The sequence below is a fragment of the Eptatretus burgeri genome, chromosome 9 (genome assembly GCF_056783735.1).
Source record: "Eptatretus burgeri isolate ZD-2024b chromosome 9, Ebu_testis_v1, whole genome shotgun sequence".
Classification (NCBI taxonomy): domain Eukaryota; kingdom Metazoa; phylum Chordata; class Myxini; order Myxiniformes; family Myxinidae; genus Eptatretus; species Eptatretus burgeri.
The window spans coordinates 1633606-1653837 of NC_140969.1; the positions used below are offsets into that span (position 1 = coordinate 1633606).

The following is a 20232-nucleotide window of genomic DNA, read 5'->3' on the forward strand; positions in this document are numbered from 1 at the left end:
CACTAACAAAATACCCAGGAAGTACCTGTCCATCAATCATGTAAGATATCATCATGATCTGATCGATCTCAGTATCTGGAAACTTCAGAGGAAGCTTGGTGGTCTCTATGTCATAGGCAAATATAACTGGGTCCTGGCAAGGCACAAAATGAGGAAGAAAAGTTCTCACCCCCAAATGAATGGTCACCAATCAAATACATTCTTTAGATCAAAAGATTAGAATGTCAGGATGGCTCAGAGTGAGTCTGGGTGCCTAAGAGTTAACGGCTCGGGGATTCGATCACTGGCACAATGCAATTTGACTGTAAAACTGTTTAATGCTACAAAGTCAAAATGTCGAATCTTCCATTAAGCTTTTTTTCAAAGGGACATGAAGCTGATCATCCAAAATGCAAACATGTGGAGGTAAAATAACAAACACCAAAACACTTATAACAGTTGGTGTTTCGGGCGACACGTAAAACCTCCTCATGTTTTAAAAAAAAGTATTGCAGCAGCCAAACGAGCTGCCTGGGGCAGATTGCAAAATCAACTGAACATGCGAAGCAGAGGAAAAACAAAAAATGTCAGCAACGAGTCAATCCAATAAGAACAAGTTCCAACGGAACGAGCAGACGCACTTACCGGCCGTTCAACCAGGTCAGGCCTTGCAGATATTTCTGGAGGATTAGCGCCACCGCGGACCCGTACGTTATACCAATGTGCCTGCGTAGTGAACAGTTGCCAAGAATAACGAACACAACAGGTTAGACTTTTACTCGTTAGGGTTTAAACACAAAGGTCATACAGTTGTGTAGAAGTGAAAAATAAAAGGTTTCCACAACATTACAACTCATGATTTGGACCACAACGTACAAGTACTCAAATCCAACCAGGATTTATGTTCATTAGGTCACAATCTGAAAAAAGTAGGTCAAGGACACAAAACAAATATCAAGTACACAACTTCAGTGCAGGTACGCTATTATGTTGCAAGAACAAGCGGAAGGAAGGAAGGAAGGCCAAGGGAAGATGACATCTTGGAAGGCCAAGAGGTCTTTGAGATTCCACATTGGCAAAATTGAACGACAGCAGCAGGCATTTTTAGGGCCATTTTCCCTGCTAGAGTGGGGGTTAGGCTGTTGGCAAAATTGAGCGATAACAAAAAAATGAGTTTTCTTTTTTCAGACTGCCTTTTGACCTTGACTTTTAACCTGGAGGGGTATGATGTAAATTAAATAAAAATGCAACTTGCTCTAGACTCCAACGAGGGCAATTTCCTTCTGATCAGACAAGCTTTAGTCGAAAAATGTTAAAATCTCAATAAATGGGTCATGATCTTAAAATTAGGTCAAGATCAAAAAATTATCTCAACCCCGTACTTTCTATTCCTGTTATTGCTGTAAAATACTTCCGAAAGTCCTCGTACGTACATTGGCAGAAAAAAAAAAAGGACAAAAAACCCTAAACGGTGGCTTAATACTCCTATGAGTGCAAGACCTTGACTTTTAACCTGGAGGTGTATGATGGAAATTATACTTCAATGCGCTTTGCTCGAGGCTATCTAATGATATCTTGATATCTATCTAATGATATCGAGGCTATCTTGTCAGGTCAGGTTCGATCTGTGACCTGCTACAGGTACCATGTAAACCTGTACTAACCTGTTCCATGGTCGGGTTGTCGGCGACTAAACCGTCTCCCCCACCAGGTTTTCTGGTGAGGAGGGTGTTTGGATATGGACACCCAGCAGGATTAAAAACAAAACCTGTCAAAGGGCGGAGGAGCTCCTTGTGAGCCAACGGCCATCCATATCTAGTGCCCAACTGTGTCTGCGGACGTCCTCCTGCAGTTGGGTTACTTCTTATTAGGAGGTTGGTGGCAGGATTTGCACTCCAGCCACCGTAAAACGCTTCATTCCGCAAAACGCAAAAACGCAAAAAAATCTGAAAACCCACTCCGTGGGAGTACCTCCTGTGCAGCTTCCCTTCGCAGGGCAGCTCACCGGATGATGGGATTGGGGCAAAGCCTTCGGGACCCCCAATCTTTGATAGGAGGGAAACCACGGGGTAACATCCCTGGGTCAGATTGCGGGAGAGTGTGTCGGAGTGGTGCTGAGGTGTCGTCCACCAGACGGCGGTCTCCTTGGGTTAACCTGAGGCGGTCCCTTCGGGTGGGTGCCTGGAATGTCCTATCCCTAAGAGAGGATGATCACCTGTCTCTGTTATCATCTGAGCTCAAGCGTTTGGACATCGGGATTGCAGCTCTCTCTGAGGTTCGGAGACCGGATTGCGGCGAGATAATGGTGGGTGGTTACACCTACTATTGGTCTGGTCGCTCTGATGGTTACCATACCCAAGGAGTTGCTGTAGCTGTGTCCAATAAGCTGACCCCAATGATAATTGAGGTAACACCGGTCAACGAGCGTATTATGAGATTAAGGATTCGTCACTCCTTAGGTGTCATTTCCCTGGTCTCTATTTATGCTCCGACTGAGGCGAGTGATCTTACCGTGAAGGATGCATTCTACGCCACACTCGAGTCTGTGGTTGATCAGTGCCCCAGACGAGATACACTTCTAGTCTTGGGGGATTTCAATGCATCGACTGGAACTGATAGGGATGGTTATGAGGTGTGTGTTGGTCCCCATGGGTCAGGAACTATGAACCAGAATAGCACTAAGTTCCTTGACTTTGCAAGAAGTCATGGACTTAGGGTGGCTGGTTCATGGTTTCAGCGCCCGCAAGCTCATCGCTGGACTTGGTATTCCAACGCTGGCGGTGTGGCAAAGGAGATTGACCATGTCCTCATTGACGGTCGTTGGAGGATGATCCAGAACTGCAGGGTCTACCGGAGTGCTCAGTTCCTCAATACTGACCACAGGCTTGTTGTAGCAACTCTAAAGCTGCACCTTAAATCCTGGAGAATGGTACCATCCCAGCCTAGGCTGGATGTTGCCAAGCTCAGGGATGAGAGAGTAGCTGAGGAGTTTGCGAACAGGCTGAGTGGACACTTGGGGGTCTGGGTGCTTTGGGGGTCCTGAAGAGTTGTGGAGCACCTTCAAGACCACCGTCCTTGATGTTGCCGGTGGATGCCTTGGAGTTCACCGCAGGGCAAAGAAGAATTTTGTCTCTCAAGGGACACTGGATACCATTGACCAGAGTCGCAGGGCCAGGCTGAATGGCAGAGCTGAGCTGTTCAGGGAGCTGAGGCGTAAAACTGTACGTGCACTGAGGGTGGACAAGGAGGCCTATGTGGGAGGAATCTGTGAGGGGGTAGAGCATCACCTGTGGACAGGTGATTCTCGTCCCGCTTACAGGGGAATTCGCGCATTACGTTCATCCAAGCCCATCCCTCGGAGCACTGCAGTTCGAGCAGAGAGTGGTAGGCTCTTGACAGAGGAGTCTGAAGTGAAGGCCCGCTGGGCCGGTTACTTTGAGCGGTTGTACCAGGCTGATCCCCCAGCTGTCGAGTTGGACGTCAAGGGTGTTACAATCCCTGTTGCTGACCCTCGAATCAACTGTGGTCCACCATCGCTTGTGGAAACACGGGCTGCGGTGAACCAGTTGAAACGGGGCAAAGCTCCAGGGATCTGTGGCATCCATGCTGAACTTCTCAAGGCTGGTGGAAATGCTGCACTCGCGTCGTTGCATGCAGTTTTGTGCTCTGCCTGGAACACAGGCATCATCCCAACTGACTGGAAGAGGGGCCTTGTTGTCCCTCTCTGGAAAGGGAAGGGTGATCGCCAAGACTGCAACAACTACCGAGGGGTGACGCTGCTCTCAGTGCCGGGCAAGGTCTTTGCTCGGATAATTCTTGATAGGGTTCGCCACCATCTGCTTGAGCACCAGCGTCCAGAGCAGTCAGGCTTTACACCAAAGAGGTCAACGATTGACCGTATCCTTGCTCTTCGTGTCCTCACTGAACGCAGACGAGAGTTTCGGCAGGGGCTGCTTGCAGCCTATGTTGATCTCTGTAAAGCGTTCGATTCAGTGAATCGGGATGTCCTCTGGAGGATTCTTGGTCTTCGTGGGGTGCCACTGAAACTGATCGATCTGATGTCTGAACTCTACTCTGGTACTGAGAGTGCTGTGAAGTGTGGTGGTACCGCCTCTGACTTATTTCCAGTTGTTACTGGAGTTCGTCAGGGATGTGTACTTGCCCCCACACTTTTCAGCACTTGTATGGACTGGATTTTTGGGAGGATGTCGGAGAGATCAAGTTGCGGTGCATCGTTTGGCAATGTCAAGATCTCGGACCTTGATTTTGCAGATGATGCAGTCATCTTTGCGGAGACTTTAGACATCCTCTTGGGGGCCCTCGAGGTGCTGAATGAGGAGTCGGAGCCGTTGGGATTACGGATTTCTTGGGTCAAAACAAAGATCCAGGCTTTCGGTGACATCTTGGATGCTGCTGTCCTGTCTGTGTCTGTTTGTGGTGAGGATGTTGAGGTCGTGGATAGATTCACTTACCTTGGCAGTGATATTCATGTCTCCGCAGGTTGTGAGCCGGAGGTCAATAGACGTCTGGGTCGGGCCTGGGGAGTCATGGATTCACTGGATCATGGGGTGTGGCGCTGCCGGTACCTGTGCGGGAGGACGAAAGTCCGAGTCTTCAGGTCCTTGGTACTTCCAGTCTTGCTCTATGGGTGCGAGACTTGGACTTTGACCAAGGATCTGAGACGGAGACTTAATTCCTTTGGTACCAGGTCTCTTCGGAGAATCCTTGGCTATCGCTGGTCGGATTTTGTGTCCAACGAGCGGTTGCTGAGAGAGACTCGGATGAGATTTGTTACCTGCATAGTCCGTGAGCGTCAGCTGCGGCTGTATGGACATGTGGCTCGTTTTCCTGACGCTGATCCTGCTCACCAGATTCTCTCAGCGAGGGAGTCTCATGAGTGGAGGAGGCCAGTGGGCCGACCACGTGCCTCATGGTTGCAGCAGGTTGACCATCATCTCAAGGAGATGGGGATGGGCCTGGCATCTGCCTGGGGGATGGCCAGACGGAGGCCCCCGGAGTACCGGCGGAAAGTGGACGCAGCGACGCGCTGTTCTGGCACATGCTCCCATACCTGACCTGACCTATCTAATGAGGGCAATTTTGGTCCAATCGGACAAACTTCAGTCGAGTTTTGGTGAAAGATGTTTGAATGTCAATAATTAGGTCATGACCTTAAAAATTTGGTCGATGTCAAGAAAATTAGGTCAACGCAAAATACTTTCCATTTGCATTATTGAAGCAAAATTTAATTCCAAAAGTCCCTGTTGTTGCCTATGAGATACAGCTCGGAAATTGGGAGTGTTGAAGTGTGCAGGAAGAAAAAATTAAAAAATTAAAAATCCATACGAATAAATTGTGTGTGTGTGTGTGTGTGTGTGTGTGTGTGTGTGTGTGTGTGTGTGTGTGTGTGTGTGTGTGTGTGTGTGTGTGTGTGTGTGTGTGTGTGTGTGTGTGTGTGTTCGGTCAGTCAGCATAACTTATCACAGTCTTTGCTAACCCCACCCTCATTTCTCGTTTTTTTCTCCTCCTTCCCCTTCCCTCCCCCTCCCACCTCTTTCTCTTTCTCTCTCGTTTTTTTTCCACTCTCTCCCCTCGCTCACCCCCCCGTCTCGCCCCCTCCCTCCCTCTCCCACAGTGCATCGCGACATTTGGTGAGATGTCTCTCTCTCCACCTCCCCTCGCTCTTCTACCCTTCCTCGCTCCCCCTTCCTCACCCCCTCCATTTGATGAGGCGTCCCTCTCCCCACCTCCCCCACTTCCTCGCTCTTCCCCTCTTCCCAAGTCCCCTTCCTCAACCCCTCCTAGCTTCCCCCTCCCTCCTCTCTCAGCGAAGTGATGGGTTGTATTTGCTCGTAAATAATAGTTTTCCAAATGGTGGTTTAGTACTCCGAGGGGGTCTAAGAAACTATGTGGTACTATTAAAATTTGGGGCACCGATTGTGGAAACAAGCCCGACAACAGCAACAAACGCAGTGGCCAGGCAAAACACAGTGGCTCCGCAAGACGGGGAGGCTGAATAAAACACTCCCACACTGTGCCGTTTCTGAACGTTTCAAATAAGCAGGAAAAAATATCCTGTAGGTGGGAGAATACTCGAACATAAAACAGGCATCGGCAATGATACTGTGGAAGTAAAATAATTAACTCCATCTTGTGAAATATGAGCATGGACATTTTGGTAATAGAAAGCTCTATGGATCACATGATCAGGGGTTTCCTTAGAAGCTGGTTACTGGCGACCCGCAGCCGTCTACTCAGAGAAAAAATGTCAAAAGTCGCTGCCGACTTACTTCAGCGCCAATTTTTCGGGTTTTTTTTTTTGTCACCACGAAATCTCAACATCCCCCTGTTTTGAAATCCGAGAAATGGAATATGGTTTACTTCATGAATGCTAGTTCATCTACACTATTATTATGTCACACACTTACTTCAGATTGCCCACTGTACTCCACCATGTGCAGCATCATCTCCCTATTAAGAACTAAGGTATGGCCCAAATGTTGCTAAAATGCCTCTCTTTTAAAGTGCTTAGCTACTCCATCTTCCAGACACCTTGGTGTGCCCTAAACCATGGCCATAAATTAATGAACCTTGTTTAAAAGCTGCTTGAACTAACGATACAGTATAGCTGAATTTCAGTCAACCAGTCAGTCAGACATTATGTTAATGCAACTACATCCAGTACAGGCCTAACAACTTGTTTTGGTGGAGTTTTCCACCCCAACAGCATGATTATGAGAACTTTTTCATGTCAGAAATCGTGCTAGAATGCATCTCCAGCCATCGAGGATCTTCCGGCTTCCAGGGCCCTAAGCGGGCCCTGGACCCCGGCCATACAGCTGCGCTCGCTTTGCTCGCGGTGATGGTAACCTGCTACTTTTTAATGGTAGCCTCCTACTCCAAGAAATAAGGAAACCCCTGCATGACTTTTGCAAAGCACTGGTGTTTTTGTATTGATCATGCCGAAACAAATATTTTTCATATTGAGATGTGTTTTTTGTCCACAAACTATGTAGTCATTTCTCTTTGTTTTGCTTTTAGAGCATATGGAAGTACAGTATAAAGTCTGTTGTACAACATTGGATAAGGTCACTTAATCACCATACAAGGAAAAACATCATTGGTAAAGGCACTGAGATAGATTTGAGATAGATTTCAATTGTCTGCAAGATAATTATGCTTATAGGTCTCTCACAATGACAGTGATAACTCATTACATTTGCTGAAATGGACTGCTCATGGTATGAGTTTCTTTGTTTGCTCGTCTCATCAGAACTCATTACGTTTGCAGATTGGACTGCCTGTTAGTTTCTTTGTTACAATGTCTGCCTGAGCCATGAATGAGTGGAATAGAATCTCTGCTCAAATATACTGTGATCTTCTTAATTCCATGTAACTAACATATCTTTTAAAGCTTAGGATCATTGATTAATCCATTGTTTGCATTTCCCATTGTTGAGAAAGTGTTCTCCTGAATCCACTAATAAATGCTCAACACCATGACTGCACCACTCAAAGCAAACATTTCAAACCAGATGATTTTCAAACCAATATAATAATAACGAATATATAACCCCCATGCTGGCCCAAGTGCATCTGGGCCTGGTAAGAGATCTTGTTAGTCCATGCTTAGTTAAAGGAAATATGTACCCATCCGTTTTGTTTGTTACTCTAAAATATGAACTTGATAAATCATTACATACTGAAGGTTGTTTTATATATATAAATAGATATAGTATGTTAGTAAACTATGTTACAATATAATCTCATATTTTCCACTTGGTTGGCAAATTGGGGAGAATTACTTTGGTGACGCTAGAGAGTCTGGTCCCCAGAGGCATTAGTCTCATTAACTCTTGCCTCCCATTCAACTACAGTTATACAAACACGAACTCTATCTTCCCATTGTCCTCTTATCAACAGGCGTCTCATCGAACTGCAGAGGTCATTGACCTCTAATTGTTCTGCAAAATCTGTGAAAACCAGATGCTCCATCTGCATGCTGAGATAAAGGCTTATCATTGTCTAAAGTAAATGAAGGTTTTCTGTGCATACACGCCCTACCGAAGACACGCATTCTTTCACAATACAATCTGCATAATTATGCTCAAGATTGTTTTCTCTTTGCTTGAAGGACCGTGTGTGCAAACAAAGCTTTCTTGTATTTTGATTGGCCAAGTGCCCTGTGATGTTCTGACCCCCTCCCAATTTCCAATTGTACAAAAGGCCATGTATTCTGGCTCAAAGGCAGAGATCTGCTTGGACTCCTGAGACAAATTCTTCTTTCCACGTATATGTGTTTTCGTATAATAAACGATCTGTTAAATTATAAAGGGTTTTCTCATTTGGTTGGAAATCTCCACCACACTACCAAATGCCTGGAAGAGCAACGAGTCAGGTTTGACATGTTAACAACAGAGTGGTCTTCATTCAGGAGTCTCCATGCAATGTGTTCTGACTGTCAGATACCCTCGGAGAGGAGACTGGCGGGGGGGGGGGGGGGGGTTGGGTGAAGCAGGGTGTGTGTGAGGGGGTGGCGAGTTTTGGTGGAGTGGCCTCACCAAGCACGATCGGTGATCCTGCACCACATGGCAGAAACACGGCATCAATATGCTAGATATCACGTGCAGCCTTTGGCTGCTGGCTGCATCATTTGCTGGAGGGCTGTGCCACCAATACATTGCCCTCTTTTACCAGTACACTGGTACCAATTTTGCCGACCTCGGAAGGATGACACGCTGAGACAACCCAACCTGGTGTTAATTCAACAGTCCCATGACTGTTGTCATCTTAAAGGTCCCATGACACCCAAAACTTTCTGGTTATTTATATATTAACTTGACCTTCCCAGTGAAGAAATCACCCATGTTTTTTTTAAATCAAAAATGGGATAATTAGACCAATATTTCGAACATTTCTGGTGCTTTTCACAACTTGCTATGCCCCGCCCCTTAAAAAGTTGACTTCAGCGAACCGCAGCGTTGACGTCACATGCAGAACCACACAGATTGGATTGACTCGAGATGTCGCGCGCCGTATAAATGCATTGTGCACGTGTTTGCTATCTCACTGATCGTCTTAATTCCTGTGATTGTTTCGCATAAGTTTTTAAGAGTTTTAGCCTTACTTTCGAAAACGCCTGCAAGATGCATCATAGCAGGGTGCAGCAATACAACCAGAGACGGTGTAAGCCTTCATGTATTCCCGAAAGATGAAAATCTTCAGAGAATATGGACATCTAAAGTGAAGCTGACGAGGGGAACTGGAAAGGCCCCAGCACCACGAGCGCCATTTGCAGCCCCCACTTCAAAGACAGTGACGTTGATCAGGGGCTCTATTCGCTGTTCAATTTGAAGAATTTGAGGAGGCTGAAACCTGATGCAGTAGCCATCATCAAAAGCAATGTCCCCCGATAAATCCGACGTGCTGTGGCTTTCTTTTATTATTCATTCTCTCTCTCTCTCTCTCTCTCTCTCTCTCTCTCTCTGTCTCTCTCTCTGTCTCTCTCTCTCTCTCTCTCTCTCTCTCTCTCTCTCTCTCTCTCTCTCTCTCTCTCTCTCTCTCTCTCTCTCTCTCTCTCTCTCTCTCTCTCTCTCTCTCTCTCTCTCTCTCTCTCTCTCTGCCTGTGGCTGGTGGTTGCATCATTGGTTGGGACGTGGCTATGACGCTGATGCAGTGTCCCCCTTACCAGTGCACTGGTGCTCATTTTGCCGACCTCGGAAGGATGACAGGCTGAGTCAACCTCCTGGTGTATTTTAATTCAGTGGCCAACGGGGTTTGAACTCAGGACCCGAGGATCCCAAGCCGCCACACTAACCACTAAGCCAACACCAGGCTTACTGTTTTCTACTGGCGCAACATGACAACAATAGGAATAAAATAAATAAAAATGCAACAGAACGTCAGATTTGTCAGACTACTCGAGACAATTGTGTCGCAAGGTGTGTTCTGCACACAAGTTTTCATCGTATCCGGACAGCGAGATTGCTTCGTTTTATGCGCGGAGAGATACGGCCGATGACATGCGCTGGCCTTGCTTGTGATTCATTCGCCGCGGAGAAACATGTCTGCTGCGCTGCACTGGTCACGTCACCTCACTAAAATATTTCTGATATCAAGCAGTATGCAAGTCAAATTTACATTATTGAATTACGAATAGGATTTTGTCTAACCAGTTGTTATTGCCAAGTCTTCCTTTGATGTCCTCCCGATCATCATGAACTCCGGGAATTTCATCGCCAGTTTCCTCTGCTTGTCCTGCTTCGGGCTCGAACTGGTAAGGCCGTATTTCATTTCCAGCTGCCTGAACTTCACCTCCCGCGACTATGTTATCCGACAATTCTCCATGTGATTCAGACCAAAATCCTTCATTTCTCTCACACTCACTGTCGCTACCAGACAAATGAAAGACCATGTCATCCATTATTCAAAACCAAATGTTCGATTTTTTAAAAGCAGAAATGAACGAAGTGATTGAGTCAACCAATCGAATGTGGAAACGCACAGAAAGCCAATAGAATCATGTAGACCACCAACCCGAGTAATTTATGTGCAGCCTTTGTCGTCCTGCAGTTGACGTCATGAGGGTTACGCCCCTTTCAGTAGATTTCGGCAGAATTTTTAGGGGCGTTCCCAAAGCGGTTTGTTTTTTTTATTTTACATTTTACAGAATGAGTATTGTGAAAAAAACATTGTCAGATCTGAAATCACGATGAAAAACTCCTTTAGGACATATATATGAAATTTGAGTACTTTTGGGTGTCATGGGACCTTTAAGCCAGCCCCCTTACCCATAAAGCCAACACCAGACTTGGCATCAATGTGACAAGCAAAGGGAACTGCGATTCTGGTTAGCGCTCCACACAAAGACTTTTGAGGAGCACCACACTGGAAAGTGCTGAGCAGAGCATGCACAGCCAAGCTTCGGACAATATCGTCCACTCATTGGACAGATACAGGGAAGGCAACACCAAAAGGTGTTGCCACCACCTGGCCACAGGTACAGATGCTAATGAATGAGTAATTAACGCTCTGCCCTGTACCGTAAGTGTTTGTGTTCCTCATGAGCTACAGATACCATGGCTGTAGAGAACGATGGTTAAAAGGAGTTTTAATGGACAAAACTGCCAGTTCAGTCGGTATCAATGTTTTAATCGCGTTATTTCAACAAGTGAGGTAAAAGTAAGAGTTATAAATGGAAGAAAGCATTTTCATCACTTTTATCTTTATTAAGTAGGATCTATTGAAGGCTTTTAGTGGAGCAACCACACGCACGGACACGCAGCCAATTACATGAGAAACAACACAAGACTGTTGGAGAAAACAAACACAGCCACTGAGCTTGGTGGAAGTGCCATCACTTCTTGGGGAATTATGGGTACCCATGATGTCACAACAATGGTGCCTCTATTACCGCACTCAGCGGGGAATTTGTTCAGGAGGAATTTCCTGCTCCTCAAGGAAGCCAACCTATGGGGATTATCTGTGCTCATAACCTTTTAAATGCTGAATGTCAAGCATGGAAGCAGCACGGACCATTTTAAAGTCTTTAATATAACTTGACAGTGATTTGAACCACCGACCTTGCAGACTCAGAATGAACACTTGATCTATTGCGCCACCGGGGCGGGTCGTTGCGCCACCGGGGCGGGTCGTTGCGCCACCGGGGCGGGTCGTTGCGCCACCGGGGCGGGTCGTTGCGCCACCGGGGCGGGTCGTTGCGCCACCGGGGCGGGTCGTTGCGCCACCGGGGCGGGTCGTTGCGCCACCGGGGCGGGTCGTTACGCCACCGGGGCGGGACGCTACGCCACCGGGGCGGGACGCTACGCCACCAAGACTGGTTCTCAACACAGATGCTTGCAGGCTGATAATGTTATTTTTCATTGCCAGCAGCTCAAGCTGACAAACAACAGGAAGAAGAACAAAATCCATTTTCACCCTTCCACACCTGAGAGGTTGCTGAACCAAATCAATCCATTGCATGCAGACCAGCCTAGTATCTGTTCCAAAATGGCACAATCACAGTGGAATATCACAACACCCTCACAGATATAGCCACCGAGGACGCTCATTATCCCACCGAGGCGGTTTATTTTCCAAACTGATGGCAGTATGTCAAATAGAAAGGGGGCAGCAAGGTTTGCAGTGGGAATTGAGGAAGGAATTCAGGCTTTTTAGGTCAGTGGAGGGTGGGGAAGCTATTAAGGAAGGAACTGATGATGTAATTGTGATTAGTAAGGCCAGGCAAGAAAATATAATTTCAGGAAGGGAAAAGTTAAACATGTTCTGTACCAATGCCAGAAGTTTAAATAATAAGATGGAAGAGTTTGAAGCCAAAGTAGATAGCGAGGAGTACAATATAGTTGCAGTGAGTGAGACATGGTTTAAGGAGGAGAGTAACTGGAGGACAGGATTCGAAGGTTACAAGGTGTATCGGTGTGATAGGAAGGAGAGAATAAGAGGAGTAGCAATCTGGTTAAAGGACAGCACTGCATCAAGACAAAGGGAAGACATCAAGGAAGGAATAAATTTTGAGGATTCTCTGTGGGTAGAGATTATAGATTGTAAAAACAGTAAGATACTGGTAGGATGCTTTGAAGGAAGAGGAGGAAGGAGGAAGGAGGAGTACATGAAGAATTTAAAAGGGCATGTGGTAAGGGAAGAGTATTGATTATGGGGTATTTTACTTGCCAGGGATATATTGGGTCCAGGAACAGGGAAAGGGCAGAGCGGATGAGGATTTCCTCATTTTAGTAAAGGATTGCTTTTTAACCCAGTTTGTAGATAAGCCCACGAGGGGAAGTGCAGTGTTTGACTTCCTTTTTAGTGATGATCCCAATATGGTGGAGGAGGTAGAGGTTGGGGAGCATTTTGGATCAAGTAACCACAACATTGTGTGTGCACGGATTCTGTTAAGGGTTAGAGTTCAGGATAGTAGAGAAAGGTTCTTGTATTTCAGGAAAGTAAACCGTGAGGGTATGATGAGAGAGTTGGGTGATGTGGATTGGGAGACTAACAATAGGACAATCAGCATCACAGAAATGGGAAACCTTCAATGACTAAATGTGTAGAGTGCAGAGTAAGTACATTCCAATGAGGTGTAAAACTAGAAACAGAAAGAGGCCAGGGTGGTTTAGCAGTGAAATAAGGAATGCCATGAAGGAGAAGCAGAAGGTATTTATTAGGTTTAAAATAACAGGACTGGAGTTGGATTTGTATCACTATCGGAGTAAACAGAGGCAAGTGAATAAAATATCTCGGCAAGGCAAAAGAGAGTGTGAGAAGGACATGACTAAGAATATTAAACATAATAACAAGGCTTTCTTTAAGTAAATCAGGGGAAAAGAACAGGTTCGGACCAGTGTGGGCCCATTGAGGAATAGCTTCAGGAGAGCGGTTCGTGATGAAAGTGAGATGGCAGGCTTATTAAACAGGTATTTTGTTTCAACTTTTACACAAGAACAGTCAGGAGAATTTGAGAGTTAGCTGAGAGTATCTATCGAGGAGGTGAGGGAGGGCTTTTACAGAAGATCCAGGTTGGAGTGGAGGAAGTAAAGGAACAGCTAGGTAATCTAAGAGTAGATAAGGCTCCGGGTCCAGATAATATGAACCCAAGAGTATTGAGAGAGGTGGCTGAGCAGGTAAGCGAGATGTTAACGGATATTTTCAATAGTTCCCTGGAGTCAGGACAGGTACCGGAGGATTGGAGAGTAGTAAATGTATCACCATTATTTAAGAAAAGATCCAGAGAAGAATTGGGAAACTATAGATATGTTAGTTTGAATTCAGTTGTGGGAAAGGTGTTGGAGACATTAATTGAGGTCCAGATGAAGAACTATTTAAATAAATACAAACGAATTAAAGGTAGTCAGCATGGGTTTACCAAAGGTAGTTCCTGTTTAATAAATATCTTAGAGTTCTATGAAGCAGTGTCTGATTGGGTGGACGAGGGAAAGGCAGTGGAGGACATAGTATATCTCGACTTTAAGAAGGTATTTGATAAGGTTCCACATCGAAGGTTGTTAGCCAAAGTGAGGGCTTGTGGAGTGGCTGGTCAGGTAGCTAATTGGATTGCAAACTGCCTTGGTGGTAGGAAGCCAAGAGTGGCTGTGAGTGGGAGGATGTCTTGCTGGGAGGATGGAAGGAGCGGGGTACCTCAGGGATCAGTACTCGGACCATTACTATTCATTATTTACATCAATGATTTGGATGGTGGGGTGAAGAGTAAGCTTTCCAAATTTTCAGATGACACAAAGCTTGGAGGTGAGGTGGAAAGCAGAGGAGGTGGTGATCAGATACAGGAAAGTATTGATACTTGTATAGAGTGGGGAAAAGATTATCAGATGTAATTTAACCTGAGCAAGTGTGAGGTGTTGGGGATGGGAATGAACAATTAAAATAGAGATTACATGATGTAAGGGGTAATTTTGGAGTGTGTCACACAGGAGAAGGGTCTGGGGGTGGTGATAGATATGGGAGGTAAGCAGGCAGCACAGTGCCAGGCAGCTCTTGGTAAAACAACCAGGGTTTCAGGTTGTTTTCGGAGGGGGATTAATTAATTATAAATCAAAAGAGATGGTGTTAACATTGTACAGCAATTTAGTGCGGGCCACATGAAGAATATTGTGTGCAGTTTTGGTCACCACAACTCAGGAAGGACATAGATGCCATAGAGAGGGTTCAGCGCAGGGCTACTAGATTGATTCCGGGCCGAGCTAGACTCAGCTATGAGGAGCAGCTGAAGGAGACAGGGCTTTATTCACTGGAAAGGAGGTGGTTACGAGGAGATATGATGGAGATGTTCAAGATAATGAAAGGTATAGATAAAATAAGTGAAGATGAATTATTCAACAGAGTAGACAGTGATGAGACCAGGGACCAGGGGCCATAGCCTGAGAGTAAAGAAAAGGAGAGTTAAGATGGAAGTAAGGTCGGGGACTTTTACTCAGAGAGTATTTAATGCATGGAATGGCCTCCCTGGAAAGGTAGTAGCAGCAGAAACAGTCGATAAGTTTAAATTAGAATTAGATTGGTACCTGGAAGTTATGGAGATAGAGGGGTATAGGGATGTTCCATCCATCCATCCATTGGGACCATACTCTGTGCAGAGCGTTGGTGCTGCCTAAGCAGTCTCCTGGGCTATTGGATACAATCCTGGACGGGTCACCACTCCGACACAGGATACCAGCAAGATGGTACTCATTTTTGCTGACCTCAGAAGGATGACAGGCATAGTCAACCCCACCTGGTTTAATTCAATAGATGAGTGGGATTTGAATTCAGGATTCTCGGATCCCAAGCTCACCACCCTAACTATTAAGCCAACACCAGGCATATCGGGATGTTGGAAGGACTTTTAGGTAGTTTGAGCATTGATGGGTGATTGTGTGCATGTGTACGAAGTGCTGTTGGTGGTCTTGTCAAGGGGTGTTGTGTGGTTGATGTTGTGTGTTTTTAACCAACCCCATTCCCCCTCCTCTGAGGGGAATAAAAAAAATATATATTTACAAAATAAATACAAAACTACAAAAAGTTAAAAGAGATAAATTAAAAAAAAAAAAACAATAAATAAATAAAAATAAAAGTAATAAACCAATGTCACCTGCAGGGTGACCCGTGTCTTGCCAAAAGGTGACCACGTGTGACTTAACGTCATACTGAGGTGACCAGAGCTGCTATCCACCAGGAGCGACTCCTTGAGGAATATCTGCCTTCGAGAGATTCCGATGAGAATTGTTCTTCAGAGTAACCATGAAAAATATGTGTTTGCCTCATAACGTCACCAAATGACGTCATAATGTCTCAAGCTTGACATATCTAGAAAGCACTCATCGAGGTGTTCAATTTGAGGTACTACACGATATGGTTCCTAAAACTTGAAAATTTGACCTTGGGGTCAAATATGTTTGATCTCAGGCGCTAACCATGAAGGTCAAGGCCAATCGCCACCAAACATTAATCAGCTGAGCGCCAGACCATATACGACATTCCCATAAAGTTTGGAGACTATTAGATTAAAATTACTCAAAAAATAAGGGTTTCGTCGACTCCCCTGATTTGCGACAAAGTGACCTTGACCTTTGACCTTGACCTTCAAAAATTTATGCGCTGAAAGGGACCTCTATAGGCCTCTGATATGCGAAGTTACAAAAATTTCCAATGATAACTGTGCTCTGCAGAGTGATTTATACGTGATTACAGACAAAAAAAAAAACATATGAAGGTCAAGGCTAATCGCCACCAAAAATTAATCAGCTGAGCGCCAGACCATGAACTATATTCCCATGAAGTTTGAAGACGATCCGATCAAAATTAATCAAAAAAATAAGGGTTTCGTCATTATGCGAAGTTACAAACATTTCCAATGATAACTGTGCTCTGCAGAATTTTTTATACGTGATTACAGACAAACAAACAAACAAAAAAACAAACAAACAAAAAAAAAAAACAAGCTGACTAACATATCTTGCAAAAACTTCGTTTTGGCAGGATAATAATAATAAATAAATAAATAAATTTTGCATTTTCTTCTTTGTATCTCGTGTTGATAAATTGGCGTGGTATTGATGTCGCGCAGACATGATGGGCTGAATGGCCTCCACCTGTGTCTGATATCTTTGTTTAGCACCCCACACAAAACACTCACCACATTCAGCTTGAGGTCGATGGCGACTCGCATATGGTAAGGGACGTCGTGCTCACGGATATCCACAATGTTATCCATCTGATCAGACATCCTTCCATGTCCTGATGTTTCATCTGTTCCTTGCCCCCCGAGCACACTGCACGGGTTGTGACGAAAATGTTTAGAGGTGAGTTTCAAACATAAAATGGATTAAAATTATAGATCATGTGGTGGAATACAAGGTGGTGATCATTCAATGTGGTCATGGTTCAAGCTCGTCAAGCTCTCAACTTGTCACCAAACTCAGAATCATCCTCATTAACATCACATTTTAATAATATGAAAAATCAAGAAGACCTGTCAATGTGAAGTGAAACGATGACACGGACCTTGGTGGTGTTTCACAATTTGTTATTGTAATCCAAACAGACAATTTGTCAAATCACGTGTCAACAGAACAAAAACAAACCTCTTCATATGCTCACTTTGGACATTAGAATGCTGATTGTGGCACAGAACCACCATTGGGGTGTGCGGGGATGTAACACACCGTTAATTATTCTTACACAAAGGCTATCCTGCCCATCTCCCAAAATTCCACAAAAGTAAAACAACAAATCTTTCTTTTTTTATACATAGTCAAGGCTCATGGAAGAGCAAGAACACAGAATGCATCAGGACACAACATAACAGAAGGAACAGCAGGAGAAGGGGGAAATGCCAACAGCAGGAGGAGGGGGAAATGCCAACAGCAGGAGGAGGGGGAAATGCCAACAGCAGAAGAAGGAGGAAATGCCAACAGCAGAAGAAGGGGGAAATGCCAACAGCAGGAGGAGGGGGAATGCCAACAGCAGCAGAAGGGGGAAATACCAACAGCAACAGAAACGATATACATGGAGAGTAGTACGTTTACTTCAATGTTGTACTGTACTTGAATGTGTAGTAAGTTTTCACAAAGTACTCAAAACAATTCAACTTGACTGTAGTACGATTCAAGTGATGGGACGTGTTGTGCTGTGCAGTTGTGCAAAATCACAAGGCTGGTACCGGGCCAAGAGGGATGTGTAAGCCTCCGAGCTGGCCTCACGATTCCGATTCTTTTGTGCAGCCGGAGCAATCTCCTTCTTTACCCTCATAAGATCATCCACAGTCATAAACAGAAGGCGAAGGTACTGACGCTTGAGACCAGAGAGGTGGTTAGGCTGTAAAACAACAACAACAAAAAAAAAAAAAAACTTAATAAACTAGAACACACCTGACTGTTGCATAGTAATGGGCAGCAACAGCAGGCAGTACAGCTCAACAGTTTAATGGCTTCTCTTCTTCAATCCTTCTCTACACATCACTTGCACATCACGACTAGCTCAGCATCATCATTTCCGGTTCATTGTCCCTTCATTAGGATTCAAGCAACTCCCAATAGCACACCTCCCCAGTACAGTCTTGAGAAAGAGGACTTAGGTTAGGACATGGGATTTAGTGGAGGAAGAGGAAGAGCTCAAATTACCCGCCCTGAGTGACAAATTTGATTGGTCGAGGCAACATACAATTTTCTCCAAGCACTGCGAAACTGAAGGATTTTGAAAGTGCAAACAACGCTGTTTGTGCTGCACAGTGTTCAAATATATGATTAAATTTAAATTAAAGAAGAGTTATAAAGGATGTAGAAAAAAAAACATTCAGTAGCTTACTACCGTTGATGCACCGCCTTTTACATGACCCTCTCCAACGAGTTACATAAGTTCGTGTTTTTGTTGTTTGTGTCCTTTATGAGGTCCTTAAAAACAGCAAATTTCCTTTTTGGAATGATTTTCAATTTTGTTTCAGAGACAGACAGAGACAGACAGACAGACGAAAAAAAAATGACCTTACTCCTCTCTGCAGATGCGTGATCGTGACGACGCATTTTGGAAACAGGAGATGGAAAGGGCTCCGTTGAAAGCCCCACATTGTCTACAAGAGTAGAGGGTCAGTAATCCAAGAGTGGAATTGGCCTTAGATTCCAAAGGCAGACAGTTTGGAGAGCAAAGCAGGATGCCAGACTGTATCAAAAGCACGAGATATGTCCAAAGAGACGGCCCTGATTTGATGTCTGATAGTGAGGGCCTTCACCACTATTGGAAGAGTGGAAGCAACATGTCCAAGGTGGAGTGACCAGGTCTGAATCCGAATTGATGATCTGAGATGAGGCTGTTGGTGAAAAGGAATGATATTCATGTCAACTGCGATGATGGATTCCATGACCTTGCTGATGATTTTAAGTACAGCAAGTTAATTGAGCTGTAGTTAAGAGGATCCGTTTTTGTACCTTTTTATGTAATGCTGTGATGTTGACTCAATTCCAACATCCCAGGTGGATAGAGGAGAAATGTTAAAATAAAACAAGAGTGCAAGTGAGCACAATATACACCCGAACAAGAAGGTATATACAGAAATGTGCTACAACATGGAAAACAGCATCCTGGTTGCCATGGCAACCACTTTAGATGACGAAGGTATGTCACGACACAACGTCTCCACAGTCTGTACCTATGTACCAAATATGAAACGTGAAAGTTGAAAACTTTGGGAGTTAGAGTGCGGACAGGAACGGACGGACACAGAGAGACAGACGACCGGTATCACATAATATGCCCCGATAGATATATATATATATATATATATATATATATATATATATATATATATATATATATATATATATATATATATATATATATATATATATATATATATATATATATATATAGATATATATATATATATATATATATATATATATATATATATATATATATGGCGTATAAAAATTAAGGAACAATAAAAAAGTTAAAAGGGCGAATGTAGAAGCAGATTACACTTTATGACACGCGACACGCAGAACCGTGGATGTCGGGGTCCGACAGTACAACTAAACTGCAGGTTCAACGTTCCAATCCAGAGTGAACCAATTGTTTAACCCCACGTTGCATGGGGTAAAAATGGAAATAAGACACCCAACACCCAGGGTTACAGTTGAGGAACAAGTAAAGGTACAAGTTGGGAATTTCAGTGTGGTCATCATTCCTAATACACATCTGCTCCATTACAGATAAACATATAAAATGAGAGCTACATAATAGCTCTCACAGATAAGTCTGCAAATAATTTTGTTGTGGTTTGTAAAAAGTTTTATGTTGAGGTTTTATGAAGAGTTAGGCATTGACACCGTTACTTTCACTCGTGTAGGAAATAGCACACATGTTCCTTGTCATAAGTCACTCCAAGATATTATCTCTGAGCATTAGGAAGTTTTAGTTAATAATTTCGATATGAAATGCAGAGGTAAATATTTGTATTCCTCGGCTTTTCTGGATCCATAAGCTTCATAAGAACCTGTACAAGTATAGGTTTATAGCAGGTGCCAGGCAGTGTTCCACCAAACAGTGGTTATCGTTAACTCAGGCTGACAAGTTGTTAGGGAACAGTTCAGGAAATATTTTAGTAATTGAGAAGAATTCTGGTATTAACACTTTCTGGAACATTAATTCTTCTTTACAGTTCTTAGATTGAATTAGATACTTCAACATCAAGTTCGTTGAAGTTTTTGGTTTTTAAACTTTATGTACAAATTTGGATTTAGTACTCGT

At 44.3% G+C, this 20232-nt stretch overlaps 1 protein-coding gene across 2 annotated transcripts in view; it reads right to left on the minus strand.

Annotated features, from left to right (window-relative positions):
* POLE (DNA polymerase epsilon, catalytic subunit) overlaps positions 1 to 20232 on the minus strand; it is a 153857-nt gene that overhangs the window by 106189 nt on the left and 27436 nt on the right. For both annotated transcript variants that reach the window (XR_015061403.1, XM_085893868.1), the window contains exons 6-9: positions 17651 to 17805; positions 16625 to 16760; positions 625 to 705; positions 26 to 133 (exon numbers count right to left, since the gene is read on the minus strand). Coding sequence is in view for 1 of the 2 variants with exons in the window: in XM_085893868.1 (XP_085749994.1) it covers positions 26 to 133; positions 625 to 705; positions 16625 to 16760; positions 17651 to 17805 (480 nt within the window). In the remaining variant the exon portion in view is untranslated. The remainder of the gene's footprint in view (positions 1 to 25; positions 134 to 624; positions 706 to 16624; positions 16761 to 17650; positions 17806 to 20232) is intronic.